General features: G+C 54.1%; 1 protein-coding gene across 1 annotated transcript in view; it reads left to right on the forward strand.

The window, feature by feature from the left end:
- The first annotated feature begins 354 nt into the window (after positions 1-354).
- The window catches only part of ANGPT4 (angiopoietin 4), a 39883-nt gene continuing 17926 nt past the window's right edge, over positions 355-22311 (forward strand). The window contains exons 1-3 of the mRNA XM_065892148.1: positions 355-1174; positions 20004-20159; positions 21609-21730. Coding sequence (XP_065748220.1) covers positions 866-1174; positions 20004-20159; positions 21609-21730 — 587 coding nt within the window. The 5' untranslated portion in view covers positions 355-865. The remainder of the gene's footprint in view (positions 1175-20003; positions 20160-21608; positions 21731-22311) is intronic.

Here is a 22311-nt window from a genome sequence, read left to right on the forward strand (position 1 = left end):
CAAGCTCTTCTCCCCAAAATCTACTGCCCCAAGACAGGACAATCTCTCATTACTGTCACAACAACGGAGCCAGGGCCACCTTAAGGCCCAATGTCCCTCCAGGCCCTGAGGGAGAAAGGAGGATGGGAGCCGCTCTGGCTGGGGCGCCCACTTCCCTGTCTTTGCAAGGATGTTCTCTGTCTCTAGAAACAGATTGAACTGGCTGCCTCCTCCCCAGCCTCACCCATCTGCCCCCCTCCCCTTTGCTCCCTGTAAGGTCACTTCACTGTGTTCCAAGGCTAACTGGGAATCAAAGGGGGGAAGGTGGAGCGGGGAGAGAAGGGGAAGGCGTTGGGGGCTGAAATTTGAGATCCCAGCCTCCCTGTGGGGGGAGGTTGGAGAGAGAGACACAGAGAGACAGAGACAGGAAGAGAGAATTCAGTTGCCTTTGGTTTTCCAAAGCGGGCAGCTTGGGGGTTTGTGTGTGCGCGTTGTTTTCTTTCCTCCGCTCAGGCAGGGAGGCCAGGCCTCCCCTGGATAATCCAAGGACTCAGAGGCGAGGCAGGCAAGCCAGTGCAGGGACACGACAGTGTGCGGACAAGAGTGAGGAGGCAGGAAGGGAAGGGGGGAAGAAGAGAGGTGAGGGGGTGTCTGGGGCGGGAGCCTGAGGCGGTGGGAGGAAGCAGAGCAGCTGTGGTATTCGGAGCAAGTATAAATAGCCGCCTGGACGGAGCTTTGGCCAAACAGGGCTTTGCAGCTGCAGCGGCTGTGCAGGCGGGACTGGCCACTGTTGGCCACGGTGGGTGCAAACTGGGCAGGGAGACAGGCGGTGGACAGGCACGGCCCCTGGGCTCTGACCTGACACCCCTCGCCATCACATCTCTGGATGCCTTCTCGGCCAGCCATGCTGCTGAGTGGCCTCCTCCTCATTGTGGCCACCACGACTGTGGCCCAGCGGAGGGGGCAGGAGGCCGGCGGGCGCCGCCGGGCACACCGAGTCCAGCATGGCCAGTGCAGCTACACCTTCGTGCTGCCCGAGCCTGAGCCCTGCCCGCCCGAGCCCGAGGCCTTCGGGGGCTCCAACAGCCTCCAGAGGGACTCCCCGGCAGCCGCACTGAACCTAGGGGACTGGCCGACCCAGCGGGTACGACAGCTGGAAAACATGCTAGAGAACAACACACAGTGGCTGCAGAAGGTAAGGGCTGGGCCTGCAGGAGGGTGGTGCGCAGCGAGCAGCAGGTGAAACATCTACCCCAGAGGCCTGCCCTGGACACAGATGGCCAGGCTGATAGGTCCTTTGTCTCCGAATTGTACGGGTTGGGATGATGAGGCCCAGAAAGAGAGGAGCCTGAGGCCACACAGCAAGACTGGGCGGCGTCAGAGCTGGAAACCTGACTCCCTAACTGCCATTCATTCATTCATCCGATTAAGGGCCAGGCCCATCCTAGGCGCTGGGGATACAACAGTAAACAGAACCGTACATCCCTGTCTGGACTAGTGGAAGAAAGAGGCAATAAAGAGATGAACAATAAATATCTATTCTGTCAGATGGTGAAGCAAAATGAAAAAGGGAAAAAGGCAAGGAATGACCAGAGGTGACTATTTGAGGTCAGATAATCCGAGAAGACTTCTCGGAGGAGGTGACGTTTGAGCCCAGAGAACAAGCAAAGTGATGAGGCAACCCAGGAAGGTATCTGGTGGGAGGGCATTCCTGGCAAAGCGATCAGTAAGTACAAAGACTGTGTGGTGGGAATGTAGTTGGGTTACCTGGGGAACAGCAGGGTGGCCAGTGTGGCTGGAGCAGAAAGGAGGAGGACAGAGGGGTGAGGGACAAAATCCGAGAGATGAGGGGAGGGCAGACCATGTTGGGCCTTGGAGTCCACTGGGAAGGATTTTGGCTCTTTCTCTGAGCATCACGAGAGCTATTGCAGGGTTTTGAGCAGGTGAGAAACACCTGATTTAGTCTTAACAGAACAGACTGTAGGAGAAGATTCGATGCTGGGAGCCCAAAGAAGAGACCACTGCAGCCACCAGGCAAGAAGTGATGGAGGTGTGGAGCAGAACAGAGCTGGGGGAGGGGGTGTGGCCGTCAGGTTCTAGTATATTCTGAAGAGGGCGTGAATGGGCTCTGCTGACGAATTGAATATGGCGTGGCAGAGATCGAGGAGTTGAGGACCCCACTGCCATTTTGGCCCAAGGCCAGGGCCACTCTAGGGTCTCCTGTCCTCATACTTTCAGCAGACACTCTGAGCACCCTCCATGTGCCAGGCCCTAGGCAAGACACTGAAGTACAGAGGTGAACGAGGCAGGTTTGGCCCTGGGTGGGGTGGGGGCGGAAAAGGCATCCTGTGATGTCCAAGATGGGGAGCAGTCCCTCCGTACCCATGGTTTCCAAATCTTTCAGATCATTTGCCTGATCAGCAAACAATGCTTCGCTCCCCCAGTACACGCATATTTATTTAGAATTTACGCACGTGCACCCATATTAATATAATATGTACAGGGTATGAGACAAATGAAAATGGAACTTTAAGAAGATAAGATATGGGGCTTCCCTGGTGGCGCAGTGGTTGAGAGTCCGCCTGCCGATGCAGGGGACGCGGGTTCGTGCCCTGGTCCGGGAGGATCCCACATGCCGCGGAGCGGCTGGGCCCGTGGGCCATGGCCACTGGGCCTGTGCATCCGGAGCCTGTGCTCCTCAACGGGAGAGGCCACAACAGTGAGAGGCCCGCGTACTGCAAAAAAAAAGAAAAAAGAAGAAGATAAGTTATGACATCATGTAAACTGAAGTTCTGGTGGTTTCCTCCTGTTTTCCAAAGGATTGCCTTCTGCATACCCTGGGTTGGTCCATCCCCCAGGTGGAGAGGTGGCTCTATATGTATCTAGTCAAGCTGATTTATGCACACACTCAAATACACACTTAACCTCCTGTTTCATTCCTGCCCTGGCCATCTGTCTCCCTAGCCCCCCACTCACCATCTTCCCATAGTCCCTGCCTTTTTGCCCTCTACCCCTCCTGCCCTGCAGCACTTCCAGCTGCCACCATCCCACCCCTGGATTCCCCTTCAAGGGAGCTCTTGGCCTCATACACCAGAGCCCAACCCAGGGGGCTCCATGCTGCCTTGAAATCTGTGTGTGTCTCTTCAGGCAGCTGTTTCCAGTCCCATAAGTGTCGTGCCAAACCTCACCTCCTCCTCAGGCCTCCATCTTCACCCCCTGTCCATCATCTCACCAGACCATGGACCTCCTACTTCAAAGAGAAATGGGGCCTGCCCCACACTTGCAGATTCACCCGTGCACCCACCAGTCCCCAGCGTCTTTCTCTGGCTCAGAGGGAAGTGTTCCTCCATGAGCCAAGGCCACTCTTCCCTACCTGCAGGTTCCATCCCTTGCAGCCCCTCAACCTCCTCAAACCAGCCATGCCCTCCTGTGTCTCTAACAGCACCTCCCTCTCTGCTGTTCCTTCCCCTCAGTCTTTAATTGCATCCAAGTATCTCCCATGTTAAAAAAGAAAGAGAACGCAGAGAATGAGGAGGAAGGAGAACAAGCCCCTTCTCCAACCCCCACACCCTCTGACGTCTGGCCTGTCTCTCAGAAATCCACAAGCTCTGCCTCCACTTCCTCCTCCACTCTCTCCTTTCCCTAAGCAGCCTCCTACTTCCCACTTCCCACTTCCCACTTCCAAAGGCCACGGCTCAGTCTTCATCTTACTTGACTTCTTGGCAAATTTAATATTGCTGACCAATATCATCCTTCTAGAAAGAGTCTCCATCAGCCAGTCCTCAGCTGCTACTCCGACTACTTTCCGTACCTCCACCCAGGACCAGCCACCTCCATCTCCTACCTGTATGGTCATCATGGCCGCTGCCCTGGGCTCCATTTCCACCCTGACCCCCATAGTTCATTCTGCACTCAGCAGACAGAGGGGTCCCGTTAAAACCTAAGCTAGATCCTCTCCTCAAAACCCTCCTGGGACTCCCATTCTCTTTAGTTATTCTCTTATTGAGCAAAAATCCTTACAGCCTGGAACACCCCTCACCCAGACACTTCAGTGGCTCACTCCTGACCCACCTCAGGTCTAGTGCTTAAATGTCACCTCCTCAGAAAGGCCCTGCCTGTCCCCCCCATTTAAAATAGCCACAATCCTTCTGCCACTCTCTATCCCTTTACTCAGCTTTGGTTTTCTCCCTTAACACCTACAACCACTTGTTCTTAAAAGCATTCCTTTTGGTCTGTGAGCCCCAAGAAGGGAGGAGCCATGTCTGTTTTGTTCACTACTGGGTTCCCAAGGCCTAGAACAGTGCCTGGCACATAGTAGGTGCTCAATACATGTCTGTTGAATGGATGAATGCATGGATGCACAACGGTCCTCCAATCTCTCAGGCCACTCCTGCTCCTTTCCCCACCCTGAAATGTTGGTGTTTCCCAGGACACAGTCTCCATTCTTTGCTTCCTCTCACACTTCGTGGCACAATCCACAGGGCTGCCCCTGTCACTTCCAGCAGCACCGTCTCCAACCTGCCCCCCAGTGACACCAAACCAACATCTGATGGGCTCCTGATCTCCTCTCCGAGGGCTCACAGTATCTCAACTCCAAAGCTGCCTGAAACTCAGCTCTTCCCTCCCCTGCCCACCTGTCCTGTTGAAGACATTACCACCCAGCCAGTAGGTCATCTATGGCCCTGGGGAGTCCTTCACCCCCAACTCACCCCCAGGCAGCAGGTCCCATCCATCCTGTTGCCTCAGCTTCTCAGGCCATCCTCCTGTCTTCCTGGCCACTGCCCTGGCTCAGGCCTTGTCACCTCTCCTGTGGACACTTCTCTCACCTCTCACCTGCTTTTTCTCCCCCAGGTCTCACGCTCTCATCCATCTTTGACTCCCCTGGGTGTCTAGTGCTTGGATAACATTGGCTGAGCCAAATGATGGATTTAAACCAACGGTTTTCAGGTTAGGCGGTCACTCTCCTCTCTATCTGGCAGTGGAGTGTCCTCTCCAGGTATCTGTCCACGTATCCTGATAATCCCAGGCAGGGGTCACCATGGAACACCATGGGGCTAAAGAGTACTGATGTGGGAATCAGGTGGACCTGAGTTCACATCCCGGCCCCAGCACTTACTTGCCACGTGGCTGTTGATAAGCAAGGCTCAGTTTTCCCTTCTGCAAAGTGGAGAGAAGAACAGTATGTTAAGGGGTGGCTGGGAGGACCAGTGAGACCACTCAAGCACCACTCACAGCCTGCTGCCCGGCTACAACATATGAAGACGTGGGGTAGCTCACCTGGGCAAGGATACAGTAGCTCAGTAGGCTTTTACTCCATTCAACATTATCTCTATTTGGAGCTCTGCACCACTGGGTGGGGGAAGCTCAATCCTTGTCAAGTCAGTCCAAGGGTGGCAGGTAACCTTGGGGCAGGGAGTGTCACTTGTCCGTGCTGGTATTCTCGGGGCTCCCCAATCCTGCCTGGTCTCTGTTGGAGTCCAAGCAGAGGTTTGTTGTGCCATCTCCCGGGTACCCTTGGGTTGAGTGCCCCCTTCATGCCCTTTGGTCTTTGGGTTACTGCCAGGTCACCCTGTGCCGGTGGAGCCTGCCACAAGGTCAGACCCACTGGCAGTCACTTTCCTCCGGATCCTGTCACCTCCTGGGCAGCAGCACAGCCTGGAATGTGAGAGCCCCAGATCTGGAGCCCAGCTTCTGGGATTCGGGACCCCTTCTGCCCCTTTCTGACTGTGTGACTTGAGGCAAGTTGCTTCACCTCTCTGAGCCTCAGTTTCCTCACCTATAAAATGTGGTGACAACACTATCTACCTTTATGAATATTTAATGAGATGATGCATATGAAGTCCTTTGCCCGGCACCAGGCGTACAGTAAATTCTCAATCGATGTTGGCTGTTTCTATTAGGAGTTCTCCCTGGAAAGAAACACAAATCCTGCAATTCTTGAGTTCTTCCTCTCCCAGATGAGACATGTGGCCCCTGGCTCAGAGATACAAGGCCCCTGAACAGTCATCTCTCTCCCCCTGGTCAGGGACGCTTGCTACCTTCTGTGACCATGACCTGCCCCTGGCTCTTCTCTTGTGTATTCTCTTGGTCTGGGCTTATCTCACAGTATTTGAAATTTGAGGGCCTCTTTTTGGCTTCTGCTGTAATCTCCCAGAAGAGAAAAAAAATGAGTTACAAAATATTCTCATCACCATCGCCATCAGGGATGACCAGGGATGACTGGGGAGGACTGGCCTCCCAGACTGAGCTCTCAGCAAGACTCGTTCAGCTGGGACGGCACAGGGAAGAGCCTCCCTGTTGCAAGCTCGCCATAGCCGATACCTGCTCAGCCCATGCCCCCAACCCCTCTCCCTGTTCCCAGTATACAGGCGAGCAAACTGAGGCCAGAGAGGGGAAGGAACTTGCCGGAATGGCACAGCAGCGAGACCCAAAGTCCAGCTTCCTTCTCCAACTCTGCAGGGTGTCAACGAGGTGGAGGAAGCCCGATCTGAGACAATGGGGTGCTCCCTTCTGCCTCAGAGTTCCCAAATCCCCAACACCTACTCTTCTTGCAGCGCTCTGCTGTGGTGTCCTCCTGCCTACGCTCAGGGGGCACGGGGGTGCCCCACCCCCGCTCCCTCTCCCCCATCCCCACTCCCCTGCAGGCACCCCTCCCCTCTCTTCCTTCTACTAGTCTCCTCTTCCTCTTCCCTCTCCGTCCTCCTGGAACCTCTGCCCGATGACTCATGTCTGGAGCCGGCTATCAGCTCAGTGGGATGCACATCAGCTCTTGGCTCTGCTCCACCACTTCATCTGGGTGAAGAGCTGCAGCAGGAATGTTGGGGGGACAGGGGTGGGTGGGACAGAGCCAGCTGGAGAGCAGGCTTCCCTCGCTGGGCCGTGCGGACCAGTGGTTAGCGCCTGGCTCCTGAGTCCACCTCAGATTAGCCCTGGGAGCCTCAGCTGCAAGATGGAGAGTGAAAGGTCCTACTCCTGACATTGGATGTAGGGTCAAGAGAGGCAGCGTCCAGAAAGCATCTACCCATAGCAGGTGCTCGATAAAGCCCCACTCTTGTCCTGTCATGCCCTCAGCGCCCCAGGCCTCCCAGCCAGGAAGTGCCATACTTGGCCCTCTCCCGTACCCCCTAAGGAGACCCGTTCCTTCACATGAGGGGCGTGAGGAAACGCAAGTCCCCAGGCTCCCGTCCCACCCCCAGCACCTGAGGGTAGCAAAGCTTCTGCTGAGAGCGGGGCAGACTCCGAACCCGGAAACCGTGGAGCCCTCCACTTTCTTACCTGTACCGAGAACTGCTGGCCCTCTCTCTGCCGATCTCTCTGTGTGTCTCTGCCTCTCTCTGTCTCTGTGTCTGTCTGCCTCTTGTCCTAGGGCTCTCACAGTGGCCTGACTCGCTTTCTCTAACTCCGTGGGTGCCTCTGTCACTCTTATTCTCTCTCCTGTCTGGCTGGCATCTACCTGAGTCTCTCCCAGTCTCTTGCTCTGGTTTCCCCTCACCCCCAGGCCATCCATCCCTCCTGCCTCTACCTCCCCGGTGTCCACATGCTCTGTCCACACTGGAGGACCCAGGACACACTGGCCCGATGGCTAGCACCCCACCCCTCAGCCAGGCTCAGCTGGGGCCTCTTTCTCTTCCCCTTCTGCACCCAAAGCCAAGCAGAGAAGGGTCAGAGGCTGGGCAGGAGCCCCCCAGCCTCTGCTGTTCGCTCCAGGTCCCTGACGTCAAACCTCAGAATAACTCGGTCCCTCGGCCCAGCGGTCGCGAGGCCTTGCCTGGCTGAACGAGGATCGAAAGTGCATCCAGCGGGAGCTCAGCGTGGGGTCCTGGCCCAGCCCAAGATCCTCCCAAACTGGCCGGGGCTCCCGGCTGCCCTGGCCTCCCCAGGCTGCCCGTAAATTCTTGGCATTTTCAGCCTTCGGTTATCCAAACAAGAAATGAATCTTGGTTGCCGAACAAAATGTCTTGAGGTTTGATTTCCTAACCTCACGGTTGGCTCCTCTAAAGTGTTTGGGGCTGGGGAAGGGGGTGGGGAGAACAGCATCTACTTCTTGGAAGAATGGGGTTATTGTTCCAAGGAGGGAACCTAGAAACGGATTGCACAGATGCCCTGGGCGTAGGGATGACCAGGGAGCAGAGGCAGTGTAGCCCCTCATGCAGGATTCCCCAAAGGAGCAGGCCATCCCATACGGGCAGCTTCTGGCTCTCTCCTCCCGGGCCCCAGAGCTTGGCCTGGCTGGGATACACACAGACCCCTTCCCCTTCACTCCTTGGGCAGGAAATGTGAGAAAACAGGCCCCAGGTCTGCCCCTCAGCCTGAAGCTCTGCCCGGACTCTGGCCTCTGAGCATTTGCTTAACCCCAGAGTCAGGTCTGAAATGTCTGGAATGGAGCCTGAGTCAGGGGTCATGTCCCAGGGGGGCCACCGACCAGCTGTGGGCCCTGGGGAAGCCACCTGCATCAAGTAATTCCTCTGCAAAGTGGAATTTAAAATCCTGCCTCCCAGCGAGAGGGTAAGATAAAGAAATAGAACAGGAGTTATGGCCAGCGTTTATGGAACACTTCCTGTGTGCCAGACACTGTCCTATGTGCCTTGCGAGAATTATTGCACTGAATTGTCACAATGAGCCTAAGACTGTTTGCCCATTAACAGATGAGGAAACTGAGGCACCAAGAGGTGAGGTGACTTGCCCAAGGTCACAAGACCAGGAAGGGTGAGGTCAGGTTCACACTCAGGCTGTCTGATGCCAGAAACCACGCTCTCAACACAATAAACAAGACATGTCCATTGTGACCTGGCCCCTGGGTACCCAACTGGGGCCTGGGGAACAGAGAGGCCCTCGGCCATCACAGGGAAAACTCACAGGTGCTAGATTTTCCCCTTCTCCCAGGAGGCCCTCAGCCAAAGAGAACTTCTCTAGGGCTCTTTTGCCAGAGTAAATTCAGCTAGCACCTCAGCCATCAGGGGCAGCCCTTGAAAGCTGAGGGAACCCTGAACTTCCGTCTAGGCGTCATCACTGTCACAACCTCCATCCTTGGCCCAGGGCCTGGGGTAAATCCCACAGAGACTGAGCGTGGGCCTTGGGGCTCCACTGACTCAATTTGAATCACATCTCTACTGTTTGCTGGGTGTGTGTTCTCAATCACTTTGCCAGTCTGTGCCTCAGCCTTCTTGTCTGTGAAACAAGGACACTAGTAGAAGCCACTTTGCAGGTTGCCGTGGAGATTAAATGAATTAATATACATGCAGGGCTGAAGACAGTGCCCGGCATAGAGTCAGAGCCCAGGGAAGCCAGCTGTTGAAAACATGCTTGGGATGCTCGGCACAGGAGGGCAATCGATCTTGGAGTCAGCGCAGGAACCCAACCAACTTCTCTGTGTCCCGCCTTGTGTGATCTTGGGAAAGTCCCTTTTTCTCCTCCCTGGGCCTCAGTTTCCTCATCTGCCAAGTGGGGAGAATGAAAACAAGTACCTCAGGTGAGGACAAAATGAAGTAAAGCATGCAGAGATCTGGTGGGGCCTGCAGGCTAGGAGGTGACTGGGGACTCTTGTAGCTGAAAGCAAAACGGCTTCCTTTGGACAGAGGAACGGAGCCTCAGAAGCTCATGCTGGCGGAGCCTTGTGGCCCTTTACTCCCGACTCCAGTCCAACACTCGTTGGTCTACCAAGTAGGGCTGAAGGATGGAAGGTGACCCCCAAGCAGCTGACGGGAACCCCCATATGAAAGTTCTGCAGAGACTGTAAATGGGTCCCCCAGGCACAGAGATGAGCTAGGGAGAGGCTGTAAATAAAGCGGCCGGGGTCATGCTGACCTAGGGTCCAGCTTCAGCTCTACCTCCCAGCAGCCCAGCTGTTTCTCTCAGCTTTTGACGAATTTTCAGCGTGCAAAAATTGGGAAATATGGAAGTGTGTAAAGACAGAGGGAAAAAAATCACCCAATCCCCTGATCATCTCCTGGTTAGTTTCCTCGCTGTTCATTCTATGCATTTGTAATTTTTACTGAGATGCTTTAGATGTATGAAAAGGTAGAGAGAAAAATCAGATGAAATTTCTTGTCCCCACAACCCAGCTTAAGAAACAAAGCCTTACCAACCTACTTAAGCCCCTCACCCTCTCCTGCCTCCTTCCCCCACCAGAGATGGCTACTGTGAGTTCTGTGTTGATGACCTCCTACTCCAGGTCCCTCCCTAACCGATGTATATTTGTTTCCTGTATAAGCGGTCACACTGTCTATCTCTTTCTACAATTTGCTTTTGTTCACTCGACCTTGTGTCTGTGAGATTTATAGCTCTGCAAGTGTGGGGAAAGCCTGAGTCACAGTTTTTCCGTCTGTAAACTGGGGACAACGGTGAGCACATGCCTGAGTTTGCCGTGAGGCCCAGATAACTAGCGCATGCGGAGGTCCGGGAGCGTGTCTGGCGCTGGGTCTGCTTGCAGGGAAGTGGGAGATGCCGTTATTGCTTCTTCTCTCTTCTGGGGTGAATGCGTTGCTGTGGCCCCTCCACAGACAGGACTGTCTCTGTGCCAGGCACTATCACACGTGTTTTACAAACATTGACTCATTGAACCTCACGAGAGCCTAAAAGGTGAGGACTGTTATGATCCCCATTTACTGTGGGGACACTGAGGCCCAGAGAGTTCACACATCTAGGATGTGAGGGAGGTAGGCTTGAACCCAGGCAAGCTGGCTCCAGACCTCACGCTCTTAATCACTACACCGACTGAGTACACTGATCTTGGGTGGGGGAATGACTCGACTACATTCACCCCAGGGTCATCGGCAGGGACAATCTTGTGGTGACAGGACACACAGCATGTCAGAAACCTTATGAAAAATCCATGCGTCCTTACAGTTCTGAAGCTCTGGGCTTATGTGCAGACATACAGGCCTGCACACGTGCACACATGCACCGTTCTGAACTTAATTTGCCAGGTAGAGTGTTCATTCCTCCATGCACTTCATCATCCCCTCCACTGATGTTTACTGCAAGCTTACACGCTAAGTGCAGGTGATGGGGATTCAGAGTAAGCAAGGAAGACTCAGTCTTTCCCCTCTGGGAGCAGAGGAAGAGACACTAACTTAGTAATTTCTCATGTGTAATGATAAACCATGATACATGCTGTGAGGGAGGGGCTCACCTGTCCTAGGAGTGGATAATAGGGGGCCCAACCTTGATGGAGGAAGGACAGAGGACAGAGCTGAGATGTAAAGAGTGGATTAGCAGTTCCTAGGCAAGGAAGAGAAGGGGAAGACGTTCCAAGCACAGGGAACGGCAAGTGCAAAGGCCCTGAGGTGGAATGGAGCAAAAGGATTTTGAAGGAGCGAAAAATGTTTGGTGTGGCTGTAACCCAGAGAGTCAGCAGAGTATGGCCAAGATGAGACCAGCGTGTTCATCAGGGCCCAGACCCAACCTCCCCGGGCCTGACCCTGCTCTCGAGGCTTTCGGGTGCTGGAAACTGATGTGGCCACTTTCTGTCCTGCCCCCAGTGATGGGCAGTGGCAATGGACATCTGGACCTGCTCCTCCCCTCTTTGCCTGACCCTGGTCCTATCCCTGTCACCCTGTCTTCAATATCAGCCTTGCCCACCAGAGATGGGGGATGGGGGGATGGGTGAGGGAAAGAGCTTAGCCATTGGATTCAAATCCTCATTTACCAGCTGTGGGTAATGCTTGGTCTCTCTGGGCCTCAGTTTACTCATTTGTCAAGGGTGGGGCAATCTCTCCTTTCCTCCAGGCTGCTGGGGATCAGAGTTATACACCAGAGTTGCGCAGGCAGGAAAACCTGTTGCCGCATGGGGAGATACCCCAGCAATGCCTCCTTTCATCTAGAACACACTTGACTCCATTCCCCCAGGTGGAGCTGGGGCTGGGAGGGGAGCTGGGGTTACTGTCACATGATCACTTCAGTCAAGCCAGCTTTGAAGTGCAGCCTGGGAGAGTTACTCCCAGACAGCCTGGATTTGCCCTTGATGAGCTGTCTGTCCTTGGACAAGTTGCTTAACTTCTATGTGCCTCATCTGTAAAATGGGTCGATAGCATCTCCTACCACAGAGGATGGGATTTAATATACATAGAGGTTAGAACAGTGTCCAGCACATAACAAGCACTAAGTAGACACCTGCCAAGCAAAATGGACACACCACCCCACTCTGTGTAAGGGCTGATGCACAGGTGGCAGGGAGGTGAGTGACTGCAAGAAATGTGCTTCTTCACTTCCTCTTGATCAAACTCCCAATTCCTACACTTGGGAGAATAAGGAAGCCTCATCCACTGGGCCTCATTGTAGACAATCCTTCCAAGATCAAGGTTTAGATACAGACAACCACAAAGGGATAGCTGAACCTGAGGCCAGAGCCCTGGCAGCTCCTTCCCAGCTTATGAGAGGCACCCACATCCAGGTGGCAGAGGCACCCACGCCAGCCCCTCTGCAAGGAGGAATCAGTGAGCCCCATTTTCTGATGAGGACACTGAGGCTCAGAGAAGCTCCCTCACTGGCTCAGAAAGCAAACACCAAAGCTGTGATTGGACCAGCGCCTGACTCTCAGCGCCACGCACCAGGCCCACACTGGACTCAGCGCTCCAGCTGGAAGGTTGGCGGAGCCGGGCCTGTGCCGGGAATCGCAGCTTGAGCTGAGAGTTGAAAAGCGCATTCCTCCTCAACAGCCCGCTGGTCCCTGACGCTCTCCACTCCTGGCTCCCTGCCCACTCACTCTGCTTACTCTGAGCCCTGACCCAGAAGAAAAGCAACAGAATCTCCTGCAGGGAGGAAAATAGCCTAGGAAGTCTGGGCCTGGCGGCTCAGGAAAAACAAGACAACCCCCTCTGCCTTGAGCCAAGGGGTCAGGGCCTGTGTGGGCCCCCGAGGGGATGGGAGGGGCTGGAGCCAGGCAGAGGAGGAGCGGCCAACCTTGGCCGTCAGGCTCACAGCCACAAAGTTCGTTCCATTGGGAAAATGAGGAAACTGAAGCCTGGGGATGACAGGGCAGGATGTGATGGGCCAGACAAAGGGGGCAGGGCCGGCGAGAAAGAGGGTCTAACTTCTGTGACCTCTGCGAAAGCAGTGCAGTAGTTCCGGTCATCTATTGTGTCATAATGCGTCACCCTAAGATGTTCAACAAGTTACAGTAACCACAAACATTTATTATCTCGCACAGTTTCTGAGAGTCAGGAATCGGGAGCCCCTTACCAAGGTAGCTCCAACTCGGGTTTCTTTCCATGCAGTTACACTCAGATGTCAACCGGGGCTGTGGTCATCTGAAGGCTTGACTAAGGCTGGAGGATCAGCCCCTAAGGTGGCCCCAGCACAGGGCCGGGAGGGTGGTACTAGCTGGTGGTGGGAGCCCTCTGTTCCTCTCCAGATGGGTCCCTCCTCAGGGCTGCTTGAGGGTCCTCAGGACATGGGGGCCAGCTTCCCCCCGAGCAAGAGATTCAAGAGGGGGCAAAGCAGAAGCCACAATGTGACGATGTCACCACGGGCTCACCACCAACATCTCTCCAGTGTCCTGTTGGTCACACTGGCTAGTCTGACTACACTGGGGCATGAGTACTGGGAGGGTGATTGGGGCTACCTTGAAGTCTGGCTGCTATAGCAGCCAACTGGAGTGGTGAAGGCTGTGGTCTCAGGAGCCCGAAGGCCTGGGTCCCAAGCCAGCCTCTGCCACTCCCAAGCTGTGAGACTTGGGGGACGGACTCATCTTCTCTGTGCTTCTTTTCCTCATCTGTGAAATGGGAGTGATGAGACCAAGGACTAAACGGGCTAAGTAAAGCCCTTGGGGCCACACCTGGCACCCCTCCTCAAGCAGGAACCAGCCTTCCCTGGTTACCGCTCTCTCCCCAGTGCCCCGCAAGAGTCCTGGCACTTCTGAATGAGTGTGTTGAACAGACGAATGGGCCCCGAGACTGTGTCAGGTTTCTGGAACATTTCCCCTGCAGATACCACAAGCTGGCTCCCTCCCTTGCCGTGGGCCTCCCTCAGCTCCTGCCCCCCTGCCCTCCAGTCTCTGTGCGGCATTTCTTCCCCTTTTCTTCCTGTCCTTGGACCAGTGGTCTCCCCACACTCTGGCCCTCTGGCCATACCTCTCACGGGGCTCCAGGGGCAGCTGGGGCTGGGTTAGGACGTCCAAACTTATTTCTAGCAGCCAAACAATGATTCAGTGGAAATCCGGTGCTCCTTACATAAAATGGACCTATTTGTTCTTTTTAACAAATAGTTTCTGAGCACCTCTTATGTGCCTGGCACTGTTAGAGGCACAGAGGGCGTGGCCATGAACAGGGCAACCCTGCCTCCCGGGGCTGATGTTCCTGTGGGGGGAAGAGACAAATAGGAAATGACCGCAGTGATTTCAGATGCGCGACATGCTGTGAAGAAACCACAGTCGTGGCAGGTGGAGTAGGGCTGGGGTGCGGTTACCTTTGATGGGGTGGCCAGGGAACGCTTCTCAGAGGAGGTGACACTTGTGGGCAGACCTGAAAGTCAGAAGGGAGCTGACAGGAGAAGCTCTGGGAGCTCCTGAGATAGGGGCGTGTGGATGTGTGTTGGAGGATTGGAGTAGGTAACACCCTGGCTCAGGGCCCCTCCTCCAGAGGCAGTGTGGGAACCACAGACACAGCCTCTGCCCAGGGCAGTTTGTCCACATCACTAGTGTACACACCCTTAAACTCGGCAGTTCTGGTTTAAGGGATTTATCCCCAAGCAGCCTTGCAAGAGAGCTAATGACAAGTGAACAGGATGTTCCCAGCAGCCCTGGTGTGATGGCAAAAGCCTGGAAATAACCTACAGCCCAGCTGTAAGCAAACGGTGGGAGGCTGTTAAAACAGCAAGGCGAGTCTCCCTGGATGAATCTAGAACAATCTCCAAATTATATTAAGAAAAAAGACGCAGGGTGTAGCACGGTGAGCTGACATTTTTATAGACTAAAAGCAGGGGGATATAAGCATACTTACTGCTGGTACATGCTTAGAGTTTCTCTGAGAGGAAACCTGGAAGCCCCTTCAGTGGCCTGTGAGTAGGGGAAACAGGACAGGGCTTATATTACCCATTCGAAAAATTTAAATTAAAATTACAAAAATTTGCGTTTAAATTGAAACACATACACAAAACCGTCAAAGCTCTGACCTTCCAGATGTCCATATGTCTGGCTAGACAGGGCAGTAGCTCCTGTGCGTAACTTCCTGCAAGTTACTTTCCCGATTGGGGCCTCAGTTTCCCTGTATGTGAAGTGGGGCTGGGCTGACTGGGCCCTGCATGTCCTCCAGGCTCGCCAGGTCTCTGCTCCTGTATCCCTCCCTGCCTGGGGCCCAGTGCCTGAGGGACCCCTGCTGAAGCCCTTTCTCCTTCCTTAGGCTCTAATCTCTGCCCTTCCTCCCCTGGGGCCAAGGTTCAGCCTGTCCTGCTTCACCCTAATTCCCATCCCAAGACGGGATGCTCAAGAAATAATTTCTGAGTGAATACATGAATGAAACTCAGAGGGTGAGGGATTAGCTTGAAGAAACACATTTATTATTGTAACACATTTTTAAATGGGACATTTTATAGAACCTTGTGTTGCTAGGTTTGTTTTATATTGAGATATAGTCTCAATATGTGGATACAGTGAAATTCACTCTTTTAATGTACAGTTCCACGAATTTTGACAAATGTATATAGTCATGTAACCACCATCACATGATATAGAATATTGCCAGCACCCCCCAAAATTTCCCCTATGTCCCTTTGCTGTGGATCCCTACCCCCGGGCCCTAGCCCCTGACAACAACGAATTCTGACTTTTCCAGAAAGTCATATAAGTAGAATCCTACAGTATGTAGCCCTTCGAGTCTGGCTCTTTTCGCGCAGTGTAATTGGAGATGCCTCCGTGTTGTCGCATCAGTAATTCATTCCTTTCTACTGCTGAGCAGAGTTCATGGGATGAATGGAGCACAGTTATTTACGCATTTACCAGTGGAAGTCTTTTTCATTTAGACCAGGGCCTGTTTCTCCACGGGGGTCCTTCCTCCACCCTTCCAGCTGGTGCCTGAGCCCAGGCTGGGCCCAGCGCCCACCACACAAGCTGACATCAGTCACCAGAGCTGCGGGCTGGCTGAGCGGTGCCCAGATTACCCATCCTAGGGCCCATGAGCATGCGTGGCAAATTGGGTGATGGGCCCCAGCTGTGGGTGGCCTTCGCCCCACCCAACCATTGGCAGCCACAGGACAAGTGGGGGACTAATAAGAGTGCTTAAGGAGCTCCCATTGCTCGAGAGGATCCCAAGCTACCCTGCTCTGCAGACCTGAGGAGTCTTGGAACACAGCCCACCAGCTGGTGACCTTCGGCAAGTCTTCTGGGTCTCAGTTGGACCATCTGCAAATGAGACTCTTTGGGGAGAGGCTTGAGAAGGTCTCATGGCTGGAATAAACTTGCTGTTTGTGTGGAGCAGAAGCTCAGGGCCTGGGAGTCTATATTTTAAACCAGCCTTGTGACACGTGGGATAGTCTGAGAGCAGCCTCAGTATAGCTCTGCTTACCCTTGTGCATATGAATGCACGCTGGGCCGCATGTTAGAGTCCCCAGAGTATTGATAGAGGCATGGCGGGGAGGCTGACCTGTGGGTATGCTGGCAGCCCGGCCCAGGGTTCAGGGAAGTGAACAGATTGGCAACTCACATTAGGATCATAGTGACCAGAACTTGCTAGCGGATTGAGTGCAGTGGGTGACAGAAACAGTCAAGGATGGAGTCTGGGTTTGGGGCTTAAGTACTGAGTGAGGCCATTTACTGTGATGGGAAAGAGGGAGGAGAATGGGGTGGACAGGCAGGGATGGGGTGCTGTGGGAGCTGGGGAATCAAGGGTTATGTGTTGGGTGCTTCTGCCTGAGATGCTTTTGGAAGCCCGGGTGGTGATGGCAAGCTGGTGGGACATTCAGGGGAGAAATCCGGGTGGGATGGAGACCGCGTAGTCAGCACATAGAGGGATGTGAAAATCCTAGGACCCACTGGAGTGGCAGGACCCTGATGCATCTGGGGCCTTGGGCACTTTGCCATCTGGTCCTGGGTGGAGCTTATGGATCCTTTTTCAGACTACTACTTTTTTGTTTTTTTGGGTTTTTTTGCATTACGCGGGTCTCTCTCGCCGTGGAGCACAGGCTCCAGACGTGCAGGCTCAGCGGCCATGGCTCACGAGCCCAGCCGCTCCGCGGCATGTGGGATCTTCCCGGACCGGGGCGTGAACCCACGTCCCCTGCATTGGAAGGCGGACTCTCAACCACTGCGCCACCAGGGAAGCCCCAGAATATTACATTTCAATGCATAAAATAAAAGCCTAAGGACACCCAGTGATAATGCGATTATAATCAAAACATTAAAAGTTAAATCTGTGCCGTAGCTGTCACATTATCCAGTGGTGGGTTTGAGAATGTCTGTCATTCTGAAGTGATGGTCAGTATCATATTTTAAGATACTGTAACATCGGTGCTGTGATGTGAAAATATTTGTGATTTCTATTGGTAATGAAGTTGTACAATCAACTAACAGTGCTATGATTTGGGGCCTATGCTCATAATTGAAGGAAATACCAAATTTTAATTACAGGTTAGTGAACAGAAATGTAATTTTTCTCTCATCCAAGTTCACGGACCCCCTGAATTCTCTTCACAGGCCCTGTGGTCCCCCATTAAGCACCCTTGACCTAGGGAGAGAACGTAAACACCCTTGACGAGGGCCCAGGATGGGGCTCATGAGAGCTCCCTAAGAAGGCTGAAAAAGGAGGACTCAGAGAGGGGGTGATGGGAGGGGAGGGCAAAGGACGGAGGAGGGGAGAAGGAAAACTCAAGGAGGGTACATCTGGGAAATACTTCCAGAAAAAGGGAGCGGCCATATGGGTTGACTGCTGCTGAGGTGGAGAGTAAGCTGAGGGCATAGAAGTGTCCCCTGACCCTCCCCTGTCAAGGAGGGTTATAACAAGGTGCGTTAAAGAGTGAAGGGGCTCCCTGGGGCTGGGGATAGGTCGGCGGGTGCACAGGATTCAACAATCTGGATTGTATATTTTTCTTGAGTGTGGTAAATACACAGACTTTATTATACTATTCTTTATGCTTTTGTGTGTGTGCATGAAGTACACCATAATAATATTATTAATTTTTTTAAAAGGTGGGGACTTCCTGGTGGTCCAGTGGTTAAGACTCCATGCTTCCACTGCAGGCGGCAAGGGTTCGATCCCTGGTTGGGGAAAAAAGATCCCGCATGCCACAGCCCCAAAATTAATTTCGTTATTTATTTATTAAAAATAAAAAAATTAAAAGGTGAGCGTGGGAATGGAGGTGAAGATGGAGACAACTTGTTCAAGAAGTTTTGTTGTTTGGGGGAGCAGAGAAACTGGAGACACAGATAGAGGGGGCTGTGGAGTCAAGGATATTTTTTTTCTTTAATTTTTAGCTGGGAGCCCTTGGAGCACATGTGTGTGCTGGGGGCGGGGGGGCGCTGATGGTGTAGAGGAGGAAAGAAGGGGCCAAAGGGACAAAGGCTTGAGAAGCTCGGACGTACTTGTCTCCCTGGTCCTCAAGTCCCCTTTGTGACCTCTGCACCACGGGTTCTCACACTTAAGCGAGCATCGGCTGGCTGGGCCTCTCCGCAGAATTTCTGATTCAGTAGGTCTAGAGTGGGGCCTAGAAACTTGCATTTCTCACAAGCTCACTGGCGATGCTGCCACAAGGACTGCAAGTTTAGAACCACTGCTCTAATCAACACCACTTGCGCCCCCTTCAGGATTTAACATCGCACTACAACGGACCATGCCCCTTCTAAGGCACTCAAGGGAGGAAGGTATGGGAGCAGACACTTGAGATGGAAGAGACTAAGGAAGAAGCAGCTGGAACCTGACCCCCAGCCAAGGTCACTGCCTCTCTCTTGGAAGCACCAGTCTTCCCAGGGACCCTGGGAGCTGCCCTTTTGGACCTCCTGGAAGACTGACAGGAGAAGGGAAGGAGCCAGGGCTGGGGGATAGAGACTGTGGCAAGAGGCCAGCAAGTGTGCCAAATGGAGATGGAGTGGAGGAGGGGCACCGGCTCTCTGCCTTCAGGCACTGAGCCCTGAGAACATGCTGTTCACCTTTGCAATTTGATCCTAGTCTCACACCAGACCAGTTTTCTCCTGCTCTTGGGAAAGAGAGCCGCCCTGTCAAAGAAACGACCATTAGCTTGTCAGATCCCAAAACATCTGAGCTGGGAGAACCCTTGGAGACTGGCCAGTTCAGCTCCATTTCACAGATGGAGGGGGCCAGAAAATAGAAAGTCCAGCTTGGTTGATGGACCTGCAAACTCTTGTACGGGGAAAGATGCATCCCCACTTCCTGCTACTGACTCAGCCCTAGGAAGCTGGGTAACGGGCATGACACTGGGTGCTATGCTCTGACCCTTGCTGCTTCCCCTTTTCATCGACTCATTGAACACATTTTTTTTTGAGCACCCACTGTAAGCTAAGCATTGTGCTAGATATGGAGATAAAGCAAGATCAAGCCCCTTGCTTCACGGCACTGACATTCCAAGGGTTAATTTTAAAAGGCAATAAACAGATAAATATGTAATACGAAGTCAGGGATTGATAAGTGGTAGGAAGAGACCTGAAATGACATGAGGGAGTGAGCCTTGTAGATGGTGTGTGAGTGGGGAGGATCCACACAGAGGGAACAGCATGTGCAAAGGCCCTGAGGTGGTTGTGTGCTTGCTCTGTTGGAAGGGTGTTACAGAGGCCAGTGTGTCTGGAGCTGAGTGAGGGAGAGAAGGCAAGGAGAGGAAATCAGAGTGGTAGCAGGGGGCCAGGTCATGAAAGAACCTGCGGTCAGAGAGGATTTTGGCTTTCCCTCTGAGTGAGACAGGAACCGTGGGAGGGTTTTGAGCAGAGGAGAAATGTGATTTGACTTAGGTTTAATAGGATCCCTCTGGCTGCTGAGGGGAGGATGCCCCTGGTTGCTCTATGTCCTTCCATGGGGACATATGGAAGGGACAGGAGCCTTCCCCCAGGCCCTACCCATGACCCCAGCCCACCGTCTGTCTCCCCACAGCTAGAAAGGTACATCCAGATGAACCTGAGGTTGGAGCTGGCACAGGCCCAGCAGCACATGGTCCAGAACCAGACAGCCACCATGCTGGAGCTGGGCACCAGCCTCCTGAACCAGACCACCGCCCAGACCCGCAAGCTGACCGACGTGGAGGCTCAGGTACCGGAGGGTGAGGGGGCAGCACTGGGGGGCCTGTGGCAGGCCAGGCTGGCTCACAGCCCTAGTCATCTTGCCCTGACCCCTGTCCCTGGGTGAGGTCAGGGCCTCCTCTGACCCTGTAGCCTCCTGGGCTCCTCCCTGACAACCCCGTTACAAAGCTCTCCCACCAGGCCATGAGCCCAGGGTAGGGAGAGGGGGGAGGGTAGACACTGGGTTTGGCTCTTCTGCCTCTGTGACTCCAGTGTCCGGGTCCGTGCTGGGCACTGGGATGAGGGGATGCAGCAGCACACACACCCCAAAGGACTCGCAGTGCTCCAGGGGAAGGTGGATAATAAACAATTCATTAGAACTCAGGGGGCCAGTGACTCTGAAAGAGGAGGCCACAGGGAACAGCAGAGAGGGAAGGAGAGGACAGGAGTAGAAATGAAAGGGTGAGTGACTGGCTGAAAAGACACTGACAAATGGGCACATGTTGTTAAACCCCACTATGTACCAGGCACTGTTGGATGGGGCTGGTTCTAGTTTACAGCAGTAAACAAAACAGGCGTGGATCCCTACCCCCATGAAGCTTCCTTTCTAATGAGCACCAAGAAAACAAGCAGGATAAATAACATATGTGTGTGAGACGGTGGTAGCACTAGGGAGAAAGTAGCATGGACGAGATCAGTGGGGAGTGTGTGCCGGGAGTGGTGGGAGGGGCGAGTTGCAAGTTTAGACAGTACAGCCAGGAAGGCACCACTGGGAGGGTAGAATTGGAGCCAGGCTTACTGGGAGAACCTTCCCGACAGGGAGAACGGTATATGCAAAGGCCCAGGGGTGGAACGGTGCTGGCAAGCTCCAGGAGCGTCAGGGAGGCCGGTATGACTGGAGTGACCCAGGGAGACTAGTGGGCTCAGACAGGTGATGGGGGCAGATGGCGTCACAGGGCTTTGCAGGCCACTGCCATGTGAGGTGGGAGCCACAGGGAGAGCATAGGGGCTGCTTTTTAAGTCTGCCTCAGACTACCGAGCAGCCAAGGGCTGCAAGGGGCAAGGGCAGGAGCAGAGAGCCCTGTGAGTAGGCTGGCCCGGGTACGGCGGGAGATGGAGGCCGGGGCCTGAGTGGGGGCGGGGAAGCGCAGGGAAGTGGTCAGGTACCCATTTGGAAGGTGGAGCTGATGGGACCTGCTGATGAATTAGATATGGGGGGGGGGGGTCAAGGGTGACTCCTGCTGGGGTCTGAGCAGCAGGAGGAATGGAACTGCCATGCAGTGATGGGGAAGAGTAAATTTAAGAAGCAGATCATAAGCTCAGTTAGGGTCTGTGAGCGAGTGAGTGAGTGAGGAAATACTGAGAGGGTGGAAATAGGTCAGCAAGTTTCTGGAATGGCAGGGCCCAAGGTCAGGTGTGTGGCTGTTGGCAGGGCTTACATGGGCCCCCACCTCCCCCCACCCCCCGCTCGCCGGGGCAGGTCCTGAACCAGACATCGAGAATGGAGATCCAGCTTCTGGAGACGTCACTGTCCACCAACAAGCTGGAGAAGCAGCTGTTGCTGCAAGGCCACGAGCTCCACCGGCTGCAGGGCCACAACAGGTGGGCACGGGCACCCTGGCACTGGACAGGGACAAGGGCTGGGACCAGGGCTGAGGGCCAGGGCCAGCTGGGACCCAAGTGGGCTTGAGACCGAGGGTGAGCACCAGAGCCAGCCAGGGCTGGGCTCGGGCTGGGGCCGAGGTTGGAAGTTGGACTTGGGCTAGTGCCTAGGCTGGGGGGTGGCGCCAGAGCTAGGGGCCTGGATTAAGACTGGAGTGAGGGGACACTTGGGGGACTAGGGCTGGAGCTAAAGCTGGGACGTGACCAGGGCTGGGGGAAAGACTGAAACCAGGGCTGGGGATCAGACTGAAGCCGAGAGTGAATGTGGACCCTGGGGCTGGCGGCCAGGCAGGCCTGGGGCCTGGCTACCCTGTCCTGGGTGGGACAGGGGACAGGCATTTTCCTGGGGCTCAGGACACGCTGATTCTTTCTCTGATCTTTCTATCTTTCCCTCTCTCTTTATTTCCTTCTTTTCTTTCTTCCTTTATGTATTTCATAAATTTTTAACAGCTTTATTGAACTACCATTTACATACCATACAATTCACCCTGTACATTTTAATTTGATTTACTTACTTGTAA

This window comes from Phocoena phocoena, chromosome 15 (genome assembly GCF_963924675.1).
Source record: "Phocoena phocoena chromosome 15, mPhoPho1.1, whole genome shotgun sequence".
Lineage (NCBI taxonomy): Eukaryota > Metazoa > Chordata > Mammalia > Artiodactyla > Phocoenidae > Phocoena > Phocoena phocoena.